The sequence below is a fragment of the Phyllobates terribilis genome, unplaced genomic scaffold (genome assembly GCF_046119375.1).
Source record: "Phyllobates terribilis strain yellow unplaced genomic scaffold, ASM4611937v1 Scaffold_1__5_contigs__length_1240528914, whole genome shotgun sequence".
In the NCBI taxonomy this organism is placed as follows: domain Eukaryota; kingdom Metazoa; phylum Chordata; class Amphibia; order Anura; family Dendrobatidae; genus Phyllobates; species Phyllobates terribilis.
The window spans coordinates 34,439,758-34,460,618 of NW_027362761.1; the positions used below are offsets into that span (position 1 = coordinate 34,439,758).

At 48.1% G+C, this 20,861-nt stretch overlaps 1 protein-coding gene across 3 annotated transcripts in view; it reads left to right on the forward strand.

The window, feature by feature from the left end:
• The window catches only part of LOC141181475 (mucosal addressin cell adhesion molecule 1-like), a 28,464-nt gene extending 8,469 nt beyond the window's left edge, over nucleotides 1–19,995 (forward strand). For 2 of the 3 annotated variants that reach the window (XM_073660717.1, XM_073660719.1), the window contains 2 exons: nucleotides 17,431–17,697; nucleotides 18,191–19,995. In XM_073660717.1, coding sequence (XP_073516818.1) covers nucleotides 17,431–17,697; nucleotides 18,191–18,408 — 485 coding nt within the window. In that variant the 3' untranslated portion in view covers nucleotides 18,409–19,995. The remainder of the gene's footprint in view (nucleotides 1–17,430; nucleotides 17,698–18,190) is intronic. The other variant, XM_073660718.1, reaches the window with a different exon arrangement.
• The last annotated feature ends 866 nt before the right edge of the window (nucleotides 19,996–20,861 follow it).

Genomic DNA, 20,861 nt, shown 5'->3' on the forward strand with positions numbered 1-20,861 from the left:
ATCAATCAAGATGCCCAAGTCCTTCTCCATCTCTGAATTCCCCAATGATTTCCCATTCAGTGAGTACTGGTGACTTCCATTTTTCCTTCCCATATGTATGACCTTACATTTCTCCTCGTTAAACCTCATTTGCCATTTAATGCTCCACCTACCCAGCTTATCCAAATCCCTCTGTAGGTCTGCACTGTCCTCTTTTGTATTAATTGTTTTACATAACTTTGTGTCATCTGCAAATATTGATATTTTACTATTTAACCCGTTGACTATGTCGTTAATAAATATATTAAATAACATTGGGCCTAGTACAGACCCCTGTGGTACCCCACTAGTGACGCTTACCCATTCTGAGTATATTCCATTTATAACCACCCTCTATCCTTTAGCCAGTTAGCTACCCACTTGCAAACATTTTCCCCCAGCCCCATCATTCTCATTTTGTATACCAACCTATTATGTGGCACGCTATCGAACGCTTTTGAGAAGTCGAGATACACGACATCCACTGGTTCCCCCTGATCTACTCGAGAGCTAACCTCCTCGTAGAAGTCAATCAGGTTTGTTTGGCAGGAGCGATTCCTCATGAATCCATGTTGGTTCGGGGTTAATAGATTATTAGCATCAAGATGCTCCGTAATTGCCTCATTAATAAAGCCTTCAAAAATTTTGCCCACAACGGACGTCAGACTCACCGGCCGATAGTTTCCGCCGTCACTTTTTGCTCCCTTTTTGAATATTGGCACTACATTCGCCTGTCGCCAATCAAGTGGTACAGACCCAGTCTCAACAGAGTCCTTAAATATAAGATATAACGGTCTGTCTATCACATTACTTAGTTCCCTTAGTACCCGTGGGTGTATGCCATCAGGTCCTGGTGATTTGTTTATTTTAATGTTACTGAGGCGTTTCTGTACCTCAACTTGGGTTAGATTTGTCATACTTAGTGGAGGATTAAGCTTGTCCCTTCTCATTTCGCCTGTTAGTTCTTTTTCCTTTGTGAAAGTTGACGAAAAAAAATATTTAATAGATTAGCTTTATCCTCATCTTTCTCTATGATTTTGCCTTCATCACTTTTTATCGGTCCAATATTATCCGATTTAATCCTTTTACTATTTATATACGTAAAGAACAGTTTGGGATTTGATCTACTTTCCCTAGCAATACGTCTCTCTGTTTCCTCCTTTGTTATTTTTATTTGTTTTTTGCAGGTTCTCGTTTTTTCCTTGTAACACATTAGTGCCTCCTTGCTGTTTTCCTTTTTTAATCTCTTGAATGCCTCTTTTTTGCTATTTAACGCCCCTTTTACGTTCTTATTCAACCATATTGGTTTCCTCTTGTTTCTGGCCCTTTTATTCCCATACGGTATATACCTCTCGCACTGAGTATTCAGAATTATTTTGAAGGTTTCCCATTTACTATTCATATTCCCTTGATTAAGAACTTTGTCCCAGTCTATAAGTTGAAAGCTTTCTTTCAGCTGGTCAAACTTCGCCCTCCTAAAGTTTAATGTTTTTGTTGTTCCCTTATTGATAACCCTACTGAAGGGCATTTTGAAATCGATAATATTATGATCGCTATTACCTAGGTGCCCCCCTATCTGTACCTCAGTTATTCTATCAGGCCTATTAGTCAATATTAAGTCCAACACGGCCTTCCCTCTCGTTGGTTCCTGCACTAGTTGGGAGAGATAATTATCCTTAATATTTGTCAAGAACCTTTTTCCTTTCTGAGATCTACAGGTTTCAGTTTCCCAGTCAATATCCGGGTAGTTGAAATCCCCCATTACAATCACTTCATTATGTTTTGCTACTTTGTCTATTTGTCCTAATAGCAGTTTCTCATTCTCCTCTGTTATATTGGGTGGCTTATAGCAGACCCCCAGTAATATTTTATTATTATTTTTAGTTCCCTCTATCTCTACCCACATGGACTCGACCCCCTCTTCTCCCTCTCCTATATCTTCCCTTAGTCTCGGCTTTAGACATGACTTTACATATAAGCAGACTCCTCCGCCTTTCCCCTGTTTCCGGTCCCTTCTAAATAAACTATAATCTAATAACCGCCCAGTCGTAGCTATCGTCTAGCCAAGTCTCTGTTATACCTACGATGTCATACCTCTCCTCCGATATAAGCGCCCGTAGCTCATCCGCCTTATTGGTCAGGCTTCTTGCGTTGGTCAGCATGCAAGATAAAATTTTGGGGTTATTTAGCATCCTACTCTTCTCTAATGATCTAACTGTGCTATCCCCACCCCCCTCTCCACCCTCATTATATTCACTTATCCCCTTCCCCCTTGCTTGCCGCACGTCCCACCTATTTCCTTGGTTCCCCCCCCCGTCTCTAGTTTAAATACTCCTCCAACCAATTAGCCATCTTCTTCCCCAGCACGGCTGCACCCTCCCCATTGAGGTGCAGCCCGTCCCTACGGTAGAGCCTGTAGCCGACCGCGAAGTCGGCCCAGTTCTCCATGAACCCAAACCCTTCTGCCTTACACCAACTCTTTAGCCACTTATTCACCTCCCTAACCTCCCGTTGGCGCTCCTGTGTGGCTCACGGGATTGGTAGTATTTCTGAGAAAACTACCTTGGAGGTCCTTGCCCTAAGCTTCCTACCTAGATCCCTGAAATCATTTTTAAGGACCCTCCATCTACCACTCACTTTGTCATTGGTGCCAATGTGGACCATGACCGCTGGGTCTTCGCCAGCCCCTCCCAGTAACCTGCCAACCCGATCCGCGATGTGCCGGACTCGAGCGCCAGGGAGGCAGCACACCGTTCGGCGATCCCGGTCTTTGTGACAGATTGCCCTGTCTTTCCCCCTAATAATAGAGTCACCCACTACCAGGACCTGTCTAGCCTGCCCTACACTTCCCCCCTCCCCCTCATTACTGGAGCATACACTCCCCCGGCGGTAAGAGGATCTGTCGTGCTCCAATAATGCCGGTTCTGAACCAGCCTTCCTATACTTCTTCCCTCTATCCCTTCTAACTGTTACCCAGCTCCCTGCCTGTTCAGCCTGCACTTCCCCACTATGCTCCACCCCCAGTGTTGACCCATTGAGTGTCTGCTCGGTGAGCAGCAAACTCCGTTCCATGTTGTCGATGCTCCTCAGTACCGCTATCTGAGCACTTAGATCCAGGATTTGGGCTTCCAAGTGCACGATATGCTCACATCTCTCGCAGCGGTATGGATCCCTGAGCGGTAGCTCAGGGAATGCATACATTGCGCAAGATGTACACTGCACGGCTCCGGCCAACATGGACGTCATTCTAAATATGGGGATACAGTCAGTATATATGTACAAGTACAAAACACAATTATTTATATATAGGTGTATTGACGGGGATCAATTAGGGATGTTCAAGTGTATTGATTAGATATCGGCACGGGATCAGTTAAGTATGGACGGGGGATCAATTAAGTATCAATTAAGTATGGACGGGGGAATCAGCTGAGTGGGTCAGGTGGATTAATTAAGTATGGACGGTGTGTCAATTAACTATGGACTGGGGATCAATAAGTATGGACTGGGGAAATAATTAATTGTGGACTAGGGAATCAATCAATTAATTATGGTCTGGGGGTTAATTAAATAGGATAAGGGGTAAAGCAAATAAATAGGTATGGACGGTGGGTCAATTAACTAAGGACTGGGGATCAATAAGTATCAATAATATCAATAAATATGGACTGGGGAAATAATTAATTGTGGACTGGGAAATCAATCAATTAATTATGGACAGGGGTTAATTAAATATGGTGGGGGATAAGGCAAATAGATAGGGACTGGGGATCAGTAAAAGTGGACAAGGGGAATCTATTAAATAGGACAAGGGGGATCAATCGATTATGGGCTGGGGGGGGTCAATCAGTTAAATGTGGTCAGGGGGATCACTTTAATATGGACGGGGGGTGGTCGGGGATCAATTGACAGAGATAGCACTGCATACAACTACTCTGTTAGCCTTAAAGTCTTTAAACACTAGATTCTCACGTCACACTATGGTTATACTTCTTCGCTGATTCTCATGTCATACTATGGTTATACTTCTTCGCTGAACCCCTTTTATTTTGCAATCTTTTTTTATATAAACCATGCAGGGTTGGACTGATCTATAGAAGGATCATACAATTATGAGGTCACAATATGAGGTTCAACAATGACATCCAGAAGGGTAACCACGTTTTCTAGTTATTTTACAAATAAAGTAGTATCAGCAGCAGCAGCAGGTAGTAATGTAATGACCGAGGGTCCTAGAGAGATCCAGTGAGTCACAAACTGAGACAGAGACAGAAATAAACAACACTTTCTTTACTAAAACAGGGATTAGACTAAAATTCAGTATTGCATGAATCAGTCTCAGGTTCTACCTGGGACACTGTCCCTACTAACTACACACAATCAGCAAAAGCTGAAATCAATGTGCCAATCTCAAGGTTTCCAGCTTGTGTGAATTATTCTAAAGATCTGGAACAATTTTACCTAAACACAGTGTCAGTCTAGTGAGGGCGGTCTATAGGGACCCCCTGAGATGGCACACTGAGCACAATCCTACCACTATTAACAATAACAATGCACGAAACTATACCAATTGCTCTTATAGCCCTATTATAAGGATACCCGGGTATCTTAAAGTTACGGTACCATTAACCTCAGATGTGGTCTATCACAGGCCTGTGAATCGCGGTGGCTGCAGCTAGTCCCGGAACACTTTGGCGCCAAACAAAAGCAACGTTCACAAAAACAGCAAAGGTTCCTTGCCTATTCGGCCAATGCCGAGCCCACACGCCAGGGACTTTAGTCCTGTAGCCTCAGGTTAAGGTCTGGGAAGATCTCTTCACAAAGCTTGTCAGTATCCTCTCAATGTGGATGGCACCGGACCCCTTCTCTCCTCTCGCAGTCACTCACTGTTTTCTGGACCACAGACCACGCGCTCCATCACAGAGATGATATCCTCAGTCTCTTTCCCTTCTCACTCGACACTTGGCTCCTTCAGCACAAAGTCTCTAGTCACTCAGCATGGACTTCCACAAAACTCCAAAGAGCCACACAGCTTTCCCCAGCTCAGCACTTGTTCTTACGCAGGGACACAGCTTCACCAGGGCCAGGGGTTATCAACCCCCACAGGAAAGCTTGTAGAGAGAGAGAATCTTAGGCTATGTGCCCAAGATGCAGAAATGCTCTGGATTTTTCCTGAGCGTTTCTGCATCTCCCCTGGCAGAAAAAACGCATGCGGATTGTACATGCGGGTTGTACATGCGGATTGTACATGCTTTTTTCCTGCCAGGGACATGCGGATGTGAAGCGTTCTTCAAATGCATTTCCGCATGCGGGTTGACAAGTGCTTTCCAAGCGATTTTTAGCATCACTTGGAAAGTGCTTGTCAACTTGGTCACACTATGTAAATCCATGCAAACGGCATGGATTTACATACTGTGACCCGAGAGAATGTATAAAAATAAAAAATAAATCTATACTTACCTATACTTCCTTGCTTCACTCGGTGCTGACTGCCGGCAGATCGCGGTACACTGCACTGAAGGACCTGCCGACGTCAGCGTCGCGTGACTCGTCACACGACTATGGCGTCAGCGCAGGTCCTTCAGTCCATCGCGATTTGTCGGCATGAGAGGAGGAGCGCACCGGGGGCCGCCAGAAGGTAAGTATCATATTTATTTTTTATTTTATTCTTTTTTCACAGTTTCTATGGTACCCGGGTCCGGAGGAGAGTCTCCTCTCCTCCACACCCGGGTACCATCCGCACATTGAAACGCGTGCATTCCGCATCTACATATACAGTGATGCGTAATCCATGCGTTCTAATGCAAGTCAATGGCGGCGAAAACGCAGCACTTCCACAAAATAATTGGTAGTGCTGCGTTTTTTTCAGCAATGATAATCCGCAGAGGAAATTTCCGCAGCATGTGCACAGCACATGTGGATTATCTTTGGGGAACATGGCAGGCCTTCTACCAAGCATTTTTTAAGCTTTTCTGCATCGTTTTTGCCACTACGGAAACGCTTAAAAAATGCATCGTGGGCACACAGCCTTATTGCAGTTCAGACACCCTCAGAACACACAGGGTCTCCTGATCTGCCCCTGCTCTGAGCTCAGCCAGGCAAAACTCACAGGGTACTAATGCTCACCTGCTGCTATCACAGTTCACACTCTCACAGTAGTTTATTTGATTTCACACAATCTACAATCAGAGGATAGCTAGCATTGTCATACACATAGGAAACCACAATAACAAACCCTCAACTTTACAGCCTCTCCCTCTTAGTTAAATACACCCCCAAAAAATCTCTTAGCACATCACTCACTGTTTACAGCACATTCAACACCTTGCTCCATATCTCTCTCTCTCCCCCCAACAACCCCTTCCCTTAACAGATCATTGTTCCTTCATGCAGCACATGTGATTCACACACACACCAGTTATTAAGCCATTAAGGCAGAGGCATGCTTATTCACTCTGATGCACTGTCGGCCTATTTCCTCTTGACACTGTAATATAGTCTGCAGTAGCATCGGAGTCAACAAGTGTTACTCAGTCTGCCAAGCTAAAAGCAATAAGACAGCCAGAACTTACCGTGAAAAAAACTGACAATGATGACCTATCTTGATCCTGAGCCATAATGTCACTTACTTTCTCAAACTCCAAGGGCATCACACTACAGTCCTTAGCTTTGACCTAGCAATACCAGTAGTTTAAACTGAATTAAACTATGATAAGGGGGCATAGAATAGATACTAAGAATACACTTCATCAAAGTGAAAAAAATGTAAGTGACGCGCCCCCAGAGCCGTGGGGTACTCGGCAGCCGGGCCTAGGGATGCTGGTGGGGGATATCACGGTGGCTGGCCCGGTCCGTGGCCCAGGGCGGTCAACAAAAAGGGGAATTATTATTTATATGGGATTTGTAAAGTGTTTGTGACGCCACCTGTGGTGCCTGGTAAGGATTACCAGCGCTGCGACAGTCCTCTGAGGCGGATGTTAGGGCAGCTTATGATGGAACGGCTCCCCACAGGTGGAGAGGGCCTCAGGGCAGTGTAGGGAAATGGATGGTGGTACAGGTGAGAGACGGCCAGGACGGTTCAGGGAGAAATGACAGACACTCACACGGGGGTTCGCTTCGGTACCTTTACTGGTGTTGTTGCAGGCAGGGCCGGCTCCAGGTTTTTCTGGGCCCCGGGCGAAAGAGTCTCAGTGGGCCCCTTTAACACATACCACGATTCATGATGCAGAGATACAGCGGAGAAATATATATATATATATATATATATATATATATATATATATATATAGTACAATGCAAATATTTCACTTCTTACATTACATGAGTGATATCTATTGTAAATTCCACAATAGCTCAGAAACCGGTGAATCGCTCCACACAGTATACTGGCCCCCATATAAGGCTCCATACGGAATACTGGCCCCCATATAAGGCTCCATACGGAATACTGGCCCGCATATAACGCTTCATACAGGATACTGGCCCCCATATAACGCTCCACACAGAATACTGGCCCCCATATAACGCTCCATACAGGATACTGGCCCCCATATAATGCTCCACACAGAATACTGGCCCCCATATAAGGCTCCATACGGAATACTGGCCCCCATATAGCGCTTCATACGGAATATTGGCCCCCATATAAGGCTCTATACGGAATACTGGCCTCCATATAAGGCTCCATATGGAATACTGGCCCCCATATAAGGCTCCATACAGAATACTGGCCCCCATATAACGCTCCATACAGGATACTGGTCCCCTTATAAAGCTCCATACAGGATACTGGCCCCCATATAACGCTCCATACAGGATACTGGTCACCTTATAAAACTCCATACAGGATATTGGCCCCCATATAACGCTCCATACAGGATACCGGTCCCCTTATAACTCTCCATACAGGATACTGGCCCCCATATAATGCTGCATGCAGGCTGTTACCCCCCACATATATATATATAGTACAATGCAAAGATTTCACTTCTTACATTACATGAGTGATATCTATTGTAAATTCCACAATAGCTCAGAAACCGGTGAATCGCTCCACACAGAATACTGGCCCCCATATAAGGCTCCATACGGAATACTGGCCCCCATATAACGCTTCATACAGGATACTGGCCCCCATATAACGCTCCACACAGAATACTGGCCCCCATATAACGCTCCATACAGGATACTGGCCCCCATATAACGCTCCACACAGAATACTGGCCCCCATATAAGGCTCCATACGGAATACTGGCCCCCATATAACGCTTCATACGGAATATTGGCCCCCATATAAGGCTCCATACGGAATACTGGCCTCCATATAAGGCTCCATATGGAATACTGGCCCCCATATAAGGCTCCATACAGAATACTGGCCCCCATATAACGCTCCATACAGGATACTGGTCCCCTTATAAAGCTCCATACAGGATACTGGCCCCCATATAACGCTCCATACAGGATACTGGTCACCTTATAAAACTCCATACAGGATACTGGCCCCCATATAACGCTCCATACAGGATACCGGTCCCCTTATAACGCTCCATACAGGATACCGGTCCCCTTATAACTCTCCATACAGGATACTGGCCCCCATATAATGCTGCATGCAGGCTGTTACCCCCCACATAATGCCCCATACAGGCTGTCCCCCCCTTATAATGCTCCATGCAGGCTGTTACCCCCCACATAATGCCCCATACAGGTCCCCCCCCTTTTAATGCTCCATGCAGGCTGTTACCCCCCACATAATGCCCCATACAGGCCCCCCCCTTTTAATGCTCCATGCAGGCTGTTACCCCCCACATAATGCCCTATACAGGCTGCCCCCCCCTTTATAATGCCCCATGCAGGATGTCCCCCCCCTTTATAATGCCCCATGCAGGATGCACCCCCCTTCTCTTTATAATGCCCCATGCAGGCTGTCCCCCCCCCTCTATATAATGCCCCATGCAGGATGTCCCCCCCCTTTATAATGCCCCATGCAGGATGCCCCCCCCCTCTCTTTATAATGCCCCATGCAGGCTGTCACCCCTCCTCTTTATAATGCCCCATGCAGGATGTCCCCCCCTCTTTATAATTGCCCATGCAGGTTCCCCCCCCCTTCTCTTTATAATGCCCCATGGAGGATGCCACCCCCCCCTCTTTATAATGCCCCATGCAGGATACCCCCCCCCTTCTCTTTATAATGCCCCATGCCTCCATACATTAAAAAAAAAAATCAAATACTCACCTCCCTTCTCCTCACCTGCTACCTGCTGCCCGCTGCCCGCTGCCCGCCGCTCGCGTCCGAACTCCAGCGTTGTCGGTGTCTTCCCGCTCAGCGCTCCCTGTGACGGCTCAGGGGAGGGCGCGGTGAAAATACGTCACCGCGCCCTCTGACCTGAGACGTCACAGGGAGCGCAGAGCAGGAAGACAGCGGATCTGCGGAGGCACGGGGAGAGGTAAGTATCCGCCTGCCGGGGCCCTGAGCAAGCGGCGGAGAAGGGCGGGCGCTGACACCGCTCTCCTCCGCCCATAGCCCAGCGGGGTGCGCGACCGCCAGTGGGCCCCTCTGCCTGCTCAGGGCCCCAGCATTTGCCCGGGTGTGCCGGGTGCTGACGCCGGCCCTGGTTGCAGGTATGGTCCTGGGTACTCTGTACGAAGGGTGCACTTCTGGACTCTCCCCAGTGAGCGGGTATAGGGCCTCCTGATCCGTTGCTTCCACTTGCTAAGCTTCTGACCTGCCTGGAGCTAAGCCTGGCTTAATTACTGTCTCTCTCTCTTGCACCTGCTGACCTGGTGGTAGGGCCTTCTCTTAGAAATCACTCTCCCTGGACGCCTCCGTGACTCCTAGCTCTGGTACGGTAGTCAGCGTTGGTCGACCTGGGACTTGTAGTCCTCCAGGTATCCGGTGGTCCCTACTGGGTATAAAGGCTCCTGGCTCCACCCTCCATATATATATCCCTAACGGGCTCCCTCTGCTGGTATGAGGTGGAAGGGTGGAGGTGTTGGTATGTAATGAGGGCCTCTTGTGGAGAAGTCCATCCATGCACCCTTCTGGGTTCTGTGGCACCTGTGCGTAGCAGGGCGCCACATTCCCCCCTAGTACAATTCAGTACTCCTGGAATGAAGCATTTTGTAACAGGTTACAACAATAATTAAAAAAGTAATTAAATTAGTAATTAAAAAATATAAGAAAATCAGACAAGCAAGATTAGATGTTGTTTCACGATGGGATAGATTTAACCAAAGTCAGGAGATTTAGGTGTGTGGCTATATGAGAATCCAGTGTGAGGCTGTGTGCACACGATGCGTTTTTTATGCGTTTCCGCAGCGTTTATGCAGCTGCAGAAACGCATTAAAAACGCATGGTAGAAGGGCAACAATGTTCCCCAATGATAATCCGCATGTGCTGTGCCCATGCTGCGGATTTTTCCGCAGCGTTTATGCTGCGCTCAAAAATCCGCAGCATGTCCATTAATTTTGCGGAAACGCGGCGTTTTCGCCGCCATTGACTTGCATTAGAACGCGCCAATTCCGCAAGACTGCATTTGTACTTGCGTAATTGTCGCGTTCTAATGTGCGGATGGTACCCGGGTGTGGAGAAGATGAGACTCTCCTCCACACCCAGGTACCATTAAAAAGCTGTAAAAACAAGAATAAAATAAAAAATAAAGATATATTCACCTTCTGACGGCCCCCGGTCTCCTTCCCTCTGCTCACGTGCAAGACTGAGGCTAGGTGCCCACGTAGCGTTTTTCAAGCGTTTATGCTGTGGAATTTCCGCAGCGGAAACGCTTGTGAAACGCTAGGTAATCCGCACCCCATGGTCCCCAAGGGGATTAAGCATGTTCTATGCACATGCTGCGGATTTTTCCGCAGCGTTTATGCAACGCACAAAAATCCGCAGCATGTCATTTAATTTTGCGGAAGCGCAGCGGAACTCCCGCCATTGACTTGCATTGAGACACATAGAAACCGCGACTGTACATTTTTACAAGCGGCTTCTATGCGTCTCTATGTGCGGATGGTACCCAGTTCTGGAGGAGAGGAGACTCTCATCCAGACCTGGGTACCATTGTACCTGTAAAAAAAGAATAAAATAATAAATAAAGTTTATATTCACCTGTCCGACGGCTTCTCTCTGAATGCCGGCATCGCTTGAGGACCTGCGGTGACGTCACAGTCATGTGACCGCAGGCCCTTCACCGCTCTGTCTCGCGATATGCCGGCAGCCAGGAACCAGCCAGGAAGCAGCGCTGCAGCCACGCCGGGGCCTCGGGGGTGAGTATAGCTTTATTTGTTTTAATTTTTACGGTTCACACTATATAAATCCATGCTGTTTGCATGGATTTATACAGTGTGACCTAGTTGTCAAGCACTTTCCAAGTGATGCTATCGCCTGGAAAGCGCTTGTCAGTCCGCATGCGGAAACGCATGTGAATCCTGTATTCTGCAGGAAAAACACATGCACAATCTGCATGCGTTTTTTCTGCCAGGGAGATGCAGAAATGCTGCAGAAATTTTCTGCTTCATTTCTGCATCGTGGGCACATAGCCTGAAGGACCTTCGGTGACGTCACAGTCATGTGACCGCGGGCCCTTCAGCGCAGTGTCTCGCGATATCCCGGCAGCCAGGAACAAGCCAGGAACGAACGCGGCAGCACACGCCGGGGCATCAGAGGGTAAGTATAGCTTTATTTTTTTATTTTTAAACATTCTTATACGGTCACACTATATAAATCCATGCTGTTTGCATGGATTTATATAGTGTGACCTAGTTGTCAAGCACTTTCCAAGTGATGCTAAAATCGCCTGGAAAGTGCTTGTCAATCCGCATGCGGAAACGCATGTGAATCCGCATGTATTCCGCAGGAAAAACGCATGTACAATCCGCATGCGTTTTTTCTGCCAGGGAGATGCAGAAATGATGCAGAAATTTTCTGCTTCATTTCTGCATCGTGTGCACATACCCTGAAGCCGAGAAAGGGGGAGATATGAAAATAAATAAATAAATAAAAAACAAAACTAAAAACAACTTGGCTTGTGCTCAGAAGAAGTGCTCCAGAGTTTCAGAATAGTGGAGTCTGTGTGCAGAAATAAAATTAGTGCAAATGTGGTGAAAGTAATTAAAAATCTAAAACTACAGGAAGATATACATAGTAAAAATTGCGACAAGGCAGCTCAATATCAAAAAGGCATACAGAAGTAGCATATAAAAATAAGGCCACTATATATTTCTGTGATGGATTGTGCAGCATCAGAAAACAAAAGCGAATTTGAACCGGTTGCATAAATGAAAACAGCTATAAGAGTATAAAATCTAATAATAAATTGAGAATATTATGTGTAAAAAGATAAAAATACTTTAAAAAGGCTCTAGTAAAAATAATCCATAGACTCGCCAAACTCATATAAAAACTTCTGTGATCTCATTAAGTCCATGAGGCATGCAACCTATAGATAAATAAATAAATGTCCTTCTTTTTGAGGATCTCCATCCTGTTAGGGCTTTCAGGGGGAATAAACTCAATTGGGACAATAGAAATACATGCAGTGTCTTTGCCATGTTCATTGGTACAATGTCTGGAGAGACGATGATACATAACGTCTTTGCTCTCCGTCCCTGTGTGTGCCTGCTTCTTCACTGCTGTGCCTGCTGCAGCCACACAGTGCAGCACACACACAGGAGCTGCTGCAGCCACACAGTGGAGCACACACACAGGAGCTGCTGCAGCCACACAATGGAGCACACACACACAGGAGCTGCTGCAGCCACACAGTGGAGCACACACACAGGAGCAGCTGCAGCCACACAGTGGAGCACACACACAGGAGCTGCTGCTGCCACACAGTGGAGCACACACACAGGAGCTGCTGCAGCCACACAATGGAGCACACACACACAGGAGCTGCTGCAGCCACACAGTGGAGCACACACACAGGAGCTGCTGCAGCCACACAGTGGAGCACACACACAGGAGCTGCTGCAGCCACACAGTGGAGCACACACACAGGAGCTGCTGCAGCCACACAGTGGAGCACACACACAGGAGCTGCTGCAGCCACACAGTGGAGCACACACACAGGAGCTGCTGCTGCCACACAGTGGAGCACACACACAGGAGCTGCTGCAGCCACACAGTGGAGCACACACACAGGAGCTGCTGCTGCCACACAGTGGAGCACACACACAGGAGCTGCTGCAGCCACACAGTGGAGCACACACACAGGAGCTGCTGCTGCCACACAGTGGAGCACACACACACAGGAGCTGCTGCTGCCACACAGTGGAGCACACACACACAGGAGCTGCTGCAACCACACAGTGGAGCACACACACAGGAGCTGCTGCAGCCACACAGTGGAGCACACACACACACAGGAGCTGCTGCAGCCACACAGTGGAGCACACACACACACAGGAGCTGCTGCAGCCACACAGTGGAGCACACACACAGGAGCTGCTGCAGCCACACAGTGGAGCCCACACAGGAGCTGCTGCAGCCACACAGTGGAGCACACACACAGGAGCTGCTGCAGCCACACAGTGGAGTACACACACAGGAGCTGCTGCAGCCACACAGTGGAGCACACACACAGGAGCTGCTGCAGCCACACAGTGAAGCACACACACAGGAGCTGCTGCTGCCACACAGTGGAGCACACACACACAGGAGCTGCTGCTGCCACACAGTGGAGCACACACACACAGGAGCTGCTGCAACCACACAGTGGAGCACACACACAGGAGCTGCTGCTGCAGCCACACAGTGGAGCACACACACAGGAGCTGCTGCTGCTTCCACACAGTGGAGCACACACACAGGAGCTGCTGCTGCCACACAGTGGAGCACACACACAGGAGCTGCTGCAGCCACACAGTGGAGCACACACACACACACAGGAGCTGCTGCAGCCACACAGTGGAGCACACACACAGGAGCTGCTGCAGCCACACAGTGGAGCACACACACACAGGAGCTGCTGCAGCCACACAGTGGAGCACACACACAGGAGCTGCTGCAGCCACACAGTGGAGCACACACACAGGAGCTGCTGCTGCCACACAGTGGAGCACACACACACAGGAGCTGCTGCAACCACACAGTGGAGCACACACACAGGAGCTGCTGCTGCAGCCACACAGTGGAGCACACACACAGGAGCTGCTGCTGCAGCCACACAGTGGAGCACACGCACAGGAGCTGCTGCCGCCACACAGTGGAGCACACACACAGGAGCTGCTACTGCAGCCACACAGTGGAGCACACACACAGGAGCTGCTACTGCAGCCACACAGTGGAGCACACACACAGGAGCTGCTGCTGCCACACAGTGGAGCACACACACAGGAGCTGCTGCTGCCACACAGTGGAGCACACACACAGGAGCTGCTGCTGCCACACAGTGGAGCACACACACAGGTGCTGCTACTGCCACACAGTGGAGCACACACACAGGAGCTGCTGCAGCCACACAGTGGAGCACACACACAGAAGCTGCTGCTGCCACACAGTGGAGCACACACACAGAAGCTGCTGCTACCACACAGTGGAGCACACACACAGGAGCTGCTGCAGCCACACAGTGGAGCACACACACAGGAGCTGCTGCAGTCTCACAGTGGGGCACACACACAGTGGAGCACACACACAGGAGCTGCTGCTGCCACACAGTGGAGCACACACACAGGAGCTGCTACTGCCACACAGTGGAGCACACACACAGGAGCTGCTGCAGCCACATAATGGAGCACACACACAGGAGCTGCTGCAGCCACACAGTGGAGCACACACACAGGAGCTGCTGCAGCCACACAGTGGAGCACACACACAGGAGCTGCTGCTGCCACACAGTGGAGCACACACACAGGAGCTGCTGCTGCTGCCACACAGTTGAGCACACACACAGGAGCTGCTGCAGCCACACAGTGGAGCACACACACAGGAGCTGCTGCAGCCACACAGTGGAGCACACACACAGGAGCTGCTGCAGCCACACAATGGAGCACACACACAGGAGCTGCTGCTGCCACACAGTGGAGCACACACAAAGGAGCTGCTGCAGCCACACAGTGGAGCACACACACAGGAACTGCTGCAGCCACACAGTGGAGCACACACAGGAGCTGCTGCAGCCACACAGTGGAGCACACACACAGGAGCTGCTGCTGCCACACAGTAGAGCACACACACAGGAGCTGCTGCAGCCACACAGTGGAGCACACACACAGGAGCTGCTGCAGCCACACAGTGGAGCACACACACAGGAGCTGCTGCAGCCACACAGTGGAGCACACACAGGAGCTGCTGCTGCCACACTTGGAGCACACACACAGGAGCTGCTGCTGCCACACAGTGGAGCACACACACAGGAGCTGATGCTGCCACACAGTGGAGCACAAACACAGGAGCTACTGAAGCCACACAGTGGAGCACACACACAGGAGCTGCTGCTGCCACACAGTGGAGCACACACACAGGAGCTGCTGCTGCCACACAGTAGAGCACACACACAGGAGCTGCTGCAGCCAAACAGTGGAGCACACACACAGGAGCTGCTGCTGCCACACAGTGGAGCACACACACAGGAGCTGTTGCAGCCACACAGTGGAGCACACACACAGGAGCTGCTGCAGCCACACAGTGGAGCACACACACAGGAGCTGCTGCAGCCACACGGTGGAGCACACACACAGGAGCTGCTGCTGCCTCACAGTGGGGCACACACACAGTGGAGCACACACACAGGAGCTGCTGCTGCCACACAGTGGAGCACACACACAGGAGCTGCTACTGCCACACAGTGGAGCACACACACAGGAGCTGCTGCAGCCACATAATGGAGCACACACACAGGAGCTGCTGCAGCCACACAGTGCAGCACACACAAAGGAGCTGCTGCAGCCACACAGTGGAGCACACACACAGGAGCTGCTGCTGCCACACAGTGGTGCACACACACAGGAGCTGCTGCTGCTGCCGCACAGTTGAGCACACACACAGGAGCTGCGGAAGCCACACAGTGGAGCACACACACAGGAGCTGCTGCAGCCACACAGTGGAGCACACACACAGGAGCTGCTGCAGCCACACAATGGAGCACACACACAGGAGCTGCTGCTGCCACACAGTGGAGCACACACAAAGGAGCTGCTGCAGCCACACAGTGGAGCACACACACAGGAACTGCTGCAGCCACACAGTGGAGCACACACAGGAGCTGCTGCAGCCACACAGTGGAGCACACACACAGGAGCTGCTGCTGCCACACAGTAGAGCACACACACAGGAGCTGCTGCAGCCACACAGTGGAGCACACACACAGGAGCTGCTGCAGCCACACAGTGGAGCACACACACAGGAGCTGCTGCAGCCACACAGTGGAGCACACACACAGGAGCTGCTGCAGCCACACAGTGGAGCACACACACAGGAGCTGCTGCAGCCACACAGTGGAGCACACACAGGAGCTGCTGCTGCCACACAGTGGAGCACACACACAGGAGCTGCTGCTGCCACACAGTGGAGCACAAACACAGGAGCTACTGCAGCCACACAGTGGAGCACACATACAGGAGCTGCTGCTGCCACACAGTGGAGCACACACACAGGAGCTGCTGCTGCCACACAGTAGAGCACACACACAGGAGCTGCTGCTGCCACACAGTGGAGCACACACACAGGAGCTGTTGCAGCCACACAGTTGGGCACACACACAGGAGCTGCTGCAGCCACACAGTGGAGCACACACACAGGAGCTGCTGCAGCCACACAGTGGAGCATACACACAGGAGCTGCTGCAGCCACACAGTGGAGCACACACACAGGAGCAGCTGCTGCTGGAGGGGATTGGATTTTTTGCTTCTGAAATTACCTCACAGTCCAGGAGAACATCGGAATGATAAGCGCAGTGATCTGCTCTCAGTGAACGACCAGAAGAGGAGAGAGAGGGGGCATGGCCTGATACAAGGGGGTCATGTCGGCTGCTTCTCACTGCTGTGCGGGAGAAGTTGGGTCCCTGCCGGGACTGCGGGATGAAGTCTCAAAATCGGGACGGTCCCGCAATATGCGGGACCGTTGGGAGCTATGGTAGTAACATATTAAGAGGATAAAAACTTTGATGGGAGTGCTTCTTTAAGTAAATCATTTTCTATTAAAATAGCAATAAAAAGCAATAGTTATAAAATGTAAGACTACTGGACGTTGAAGAACATGAAATTTAGACTTTTTTTTGGGGGTGTAAATAACACTATTGTTAGTAATTTCTGTGCCGTTTCAGTGCATTGTTGCATTATTATTATTAGAAACTGCTCATCGTTTATTTTTCAGGGCATAAAAAGGTTAATGATAGTAATTATGATGACTTTTTGGGGGGAAATCACTGCCGGATTACCTTCCTTACAGAATATTTTCATTTACAGACAAGACCAGCACTCCAGCCTCAGTTTTTTCCACCTCTCAAATCACATCTACTCTAACACAGACATCAGAAGCACCTTACGTGACCACCACAATTACCACTTCTGAAAATCCTGAAACCTCCCAGGGTAAGCGAAAGAGCACTACAAGAAAAAGTTACCAATCGACCATCACAGGAGCACATATAAAGAATGCGACAATCAATACCATCTCCACACAGAGCACACCACTTACTACGACCAGCTGTCCTACCAAATCAAATAAGATTGGTATGTATACAGACAAAATATAGGAGTATATATTACACCTTAAAGGGTAGGTCATCAATATTAAAGTCCAGGAAAATCCCTTTAGGTCTGGTATATCCATTGTATCCCAGCCTGACCATAGCAATGTCTACTGTTGTGTAATTTGAATGTGACATACAGTATTATTAAGTTATTCCCAATATTAAATATGATCATCCATTCAGAGAATATTCAGTGAGGGTCAAACTGCTGGTACCCTATGGATTCTGAGAATGCAGTTCTGAGATGCCCCGTCAAAACAAAGCAGTGGCCATACTTTTGTGTCACTTAATGGAGCAGGAGGCACACATCCCATTTTGGCGATACGTGGGGGTTCCAGTAGTGGGTCCCCCAGCATGCTACAAATTATTACCTATCTTAAGGATAGGGTCAAGAATTTTACTGTTGAGATTAATCCTTTATGTAATCAGATCAAATGCAAAGGTGTCTAATGATGCTTTCATTTATTTTTCAGATGGGTTTTACCTTTTGTGGTCAATTGTGCCAGCTACATGTCTGGTTGGGAGCGTTCTACTTTTTCTGCAAATCTATAGCCAACTGAGCAAGAAAGGATTCTTTCAACCCAATCATACTGAAATTCCAACAATCAAAAAAGACTTGAAATCCCAAGGAGGCTTGCAGGCAGTATTTTCTTATGATACATTAACCAAGAATGAGTTTTCCATGTACTAATTTGATTTGGCAAACTTATGGAGGCCAATAACCTAAGGAGAATGGAGAGAGAATGATTGATCCAAGATGTGATAAAGGGATCCTGTCAGTTAAAAGATGGTATTTGCCTGCAGTCATAGTGGTAATGCCACGCCAGGTGTAAGTGCAACACAGAGGGAAAAGAGAGAGGGAGCCCAGACACTAGGGAAAGGGGGAAGTGGAGACCTCCTAGTCTGGTCTAGCGTCACCCTGTCTCAACTAACGTCCCTATATAGCCTCCTCAGCTATCGCCGATCGCGTGTCTCACCCTACTTTCCCTGACGTAAGGCTATGGCTAGGGATGGAAGGAGATGAGCACTAGTCAACCTCCACTAAACTCTATAGACAACAAGGATAGACAAAACAGGGGAAAATGGCTTCGCTTTAGATGAACTCCAAATGTGCACACGGCCTCAAGCTCCAGAGAGGACGAGGTACAGCTCCAGCTAAGCTTCACAAGTTGAAATTAATATAACTGATGACGCCCTTTCACACACCAGTTATATATACACCTAGGCGAGAGAACAAATTAGCAAGAGAGAGGTAGTCGCTCGGTCCTAAAGACAGCCTCCTATCTAAGCAAGTGTCTGCAATGCCAAACGTGGAGATCTCCTGCAACCCACTGCAGGGCAACTGTCTGTCACCTCTGACACACCCGTGACAGGTAATCTGCAGTTCAATACAGTTTTAAACATATTCGGTTGTCTAACTGGAAGAGTGGCTACAGGTAGAAAATTAAGATATATTCTCCCTGCAGCTGCTTACTTCCAATCATCTGAAGGTCGCAGGAGGCTATAGAAGTGACTGCTTATTACACAAGTGACAAGTGATTACAGAAGTGACGTGCTATACTCTAAAGTTAGGCTGGATTCACACAAGCATTGTCAGAGTTTCATCCAGAAAACTGGGACGATTTTTTTCTCAGTTATCATCCATATGCAGTCCATAAGCAACCGTTTTTTCTTTTTATAACAGCACCTATGAATTTGCAAGACCATTTACAGTTTCCTATGTTAACTCCTTTCCGACATGTGCCATATATGTGCAACACATGTTGGGGCTCATCGCCGGAGCCCGCATGACAGCTTATCTGATCAGCTGTCATGTGCTCCTAACAGCCGCGGGTGGGTCTGTTAATATGTTAAATGCCACTGTCAATCTCTGACTGCGGCATTTAACATCGCCGCGCCGGAAGAACGTCATTAGACTCGTGCATTTCTCTTGCACACAGGCGATCCGATCATCGCCTGTGTGTAGCAGAGCCGATCAGACAGTCTCCCATGGAGACTATTGAGGCATGTGTAAAGTAAAAAAAAAATGTTTTTATAAATATTAAAAAAATAAAAAATATCTAAAAGTTGAAATCACCCCCCCCCCATTTCGCCCCATTCAAAATAAAAGAATTTAAAAAAAATCACATATACACATATTTAGTATTGCCGCGCTCAGAATCGCCCGATATATCAAAATAAAAAAATAATTAATCCGATCGGTAAACGGCGTAATGAGAAAAAAAATCAAAATGCCAGAATTACGTTTTTTTGGTCGCCGCAACATTGCAATAAAATGCATCAAAACATAGGATCTACCCCAAAATGGTATCAATAAAAACGTCAGCTCGGGGAAGGGGGGGAATAAACCCTCACTCGGCCCCAGATTATGAAAAATGGAGACGCTACAGATCTCGGAAAATGACAACTTTTTTTTTTTTTTAACAAACTTTGTTTGTTTTTTCACCACTTAAATAAAAATGAACCTATACATGTTTAGTATCTATGAACTCGTAATGACCTGGGGAATCATAATGGCAGGTCAGTTTTAGCATTTAGTGATCATGGTAAAAAAAACAACAAAAAAAGCTCAAAAAGCTCAAAGCCGTCAGTAAAAGCTCAAAATGAAAAGTAAAATTGGACTTTTACCGGTGAAGTCTTGGTAAATCTTAACATTTCTCAACAGCGTTGGTAAAAGTCAGATGTATTCCATATAAACGAACGATTTTGGACTTTTACCTGAGCGAATTGGTAAATCTTTACATTTACCAGCATGTGTTGGTAAAAGTAACTTTAATGTGCACATTTACCAACTGCGCTTGGTTAAAGTCAGATGTTCCATCTTCACACCTGATATTTCTGACTTTTACCACGCTCGACGGTAAATGTTAACATTTACCAAGACTTCACAGGTAAAAGTCCAATTTTACTTTTCATTTTGAGCTTTTACCGACGGCCACGGTAAATGTCCAGATTGACCGGTAAATCCTAGGTTTTACTGGCCTTCTGACTTTTACAGTAACATATCCATAAAAAAGAGAAGCTGTATGAATTTCCCATATGGGATTCTTTTTTTCTGCACACTCATAGACTTGAATGGGCAAGTCTGACCCGATTTACAGAAGAAACTAGTGCATTCTGCATTTTTTTTCACAAGCAGATATG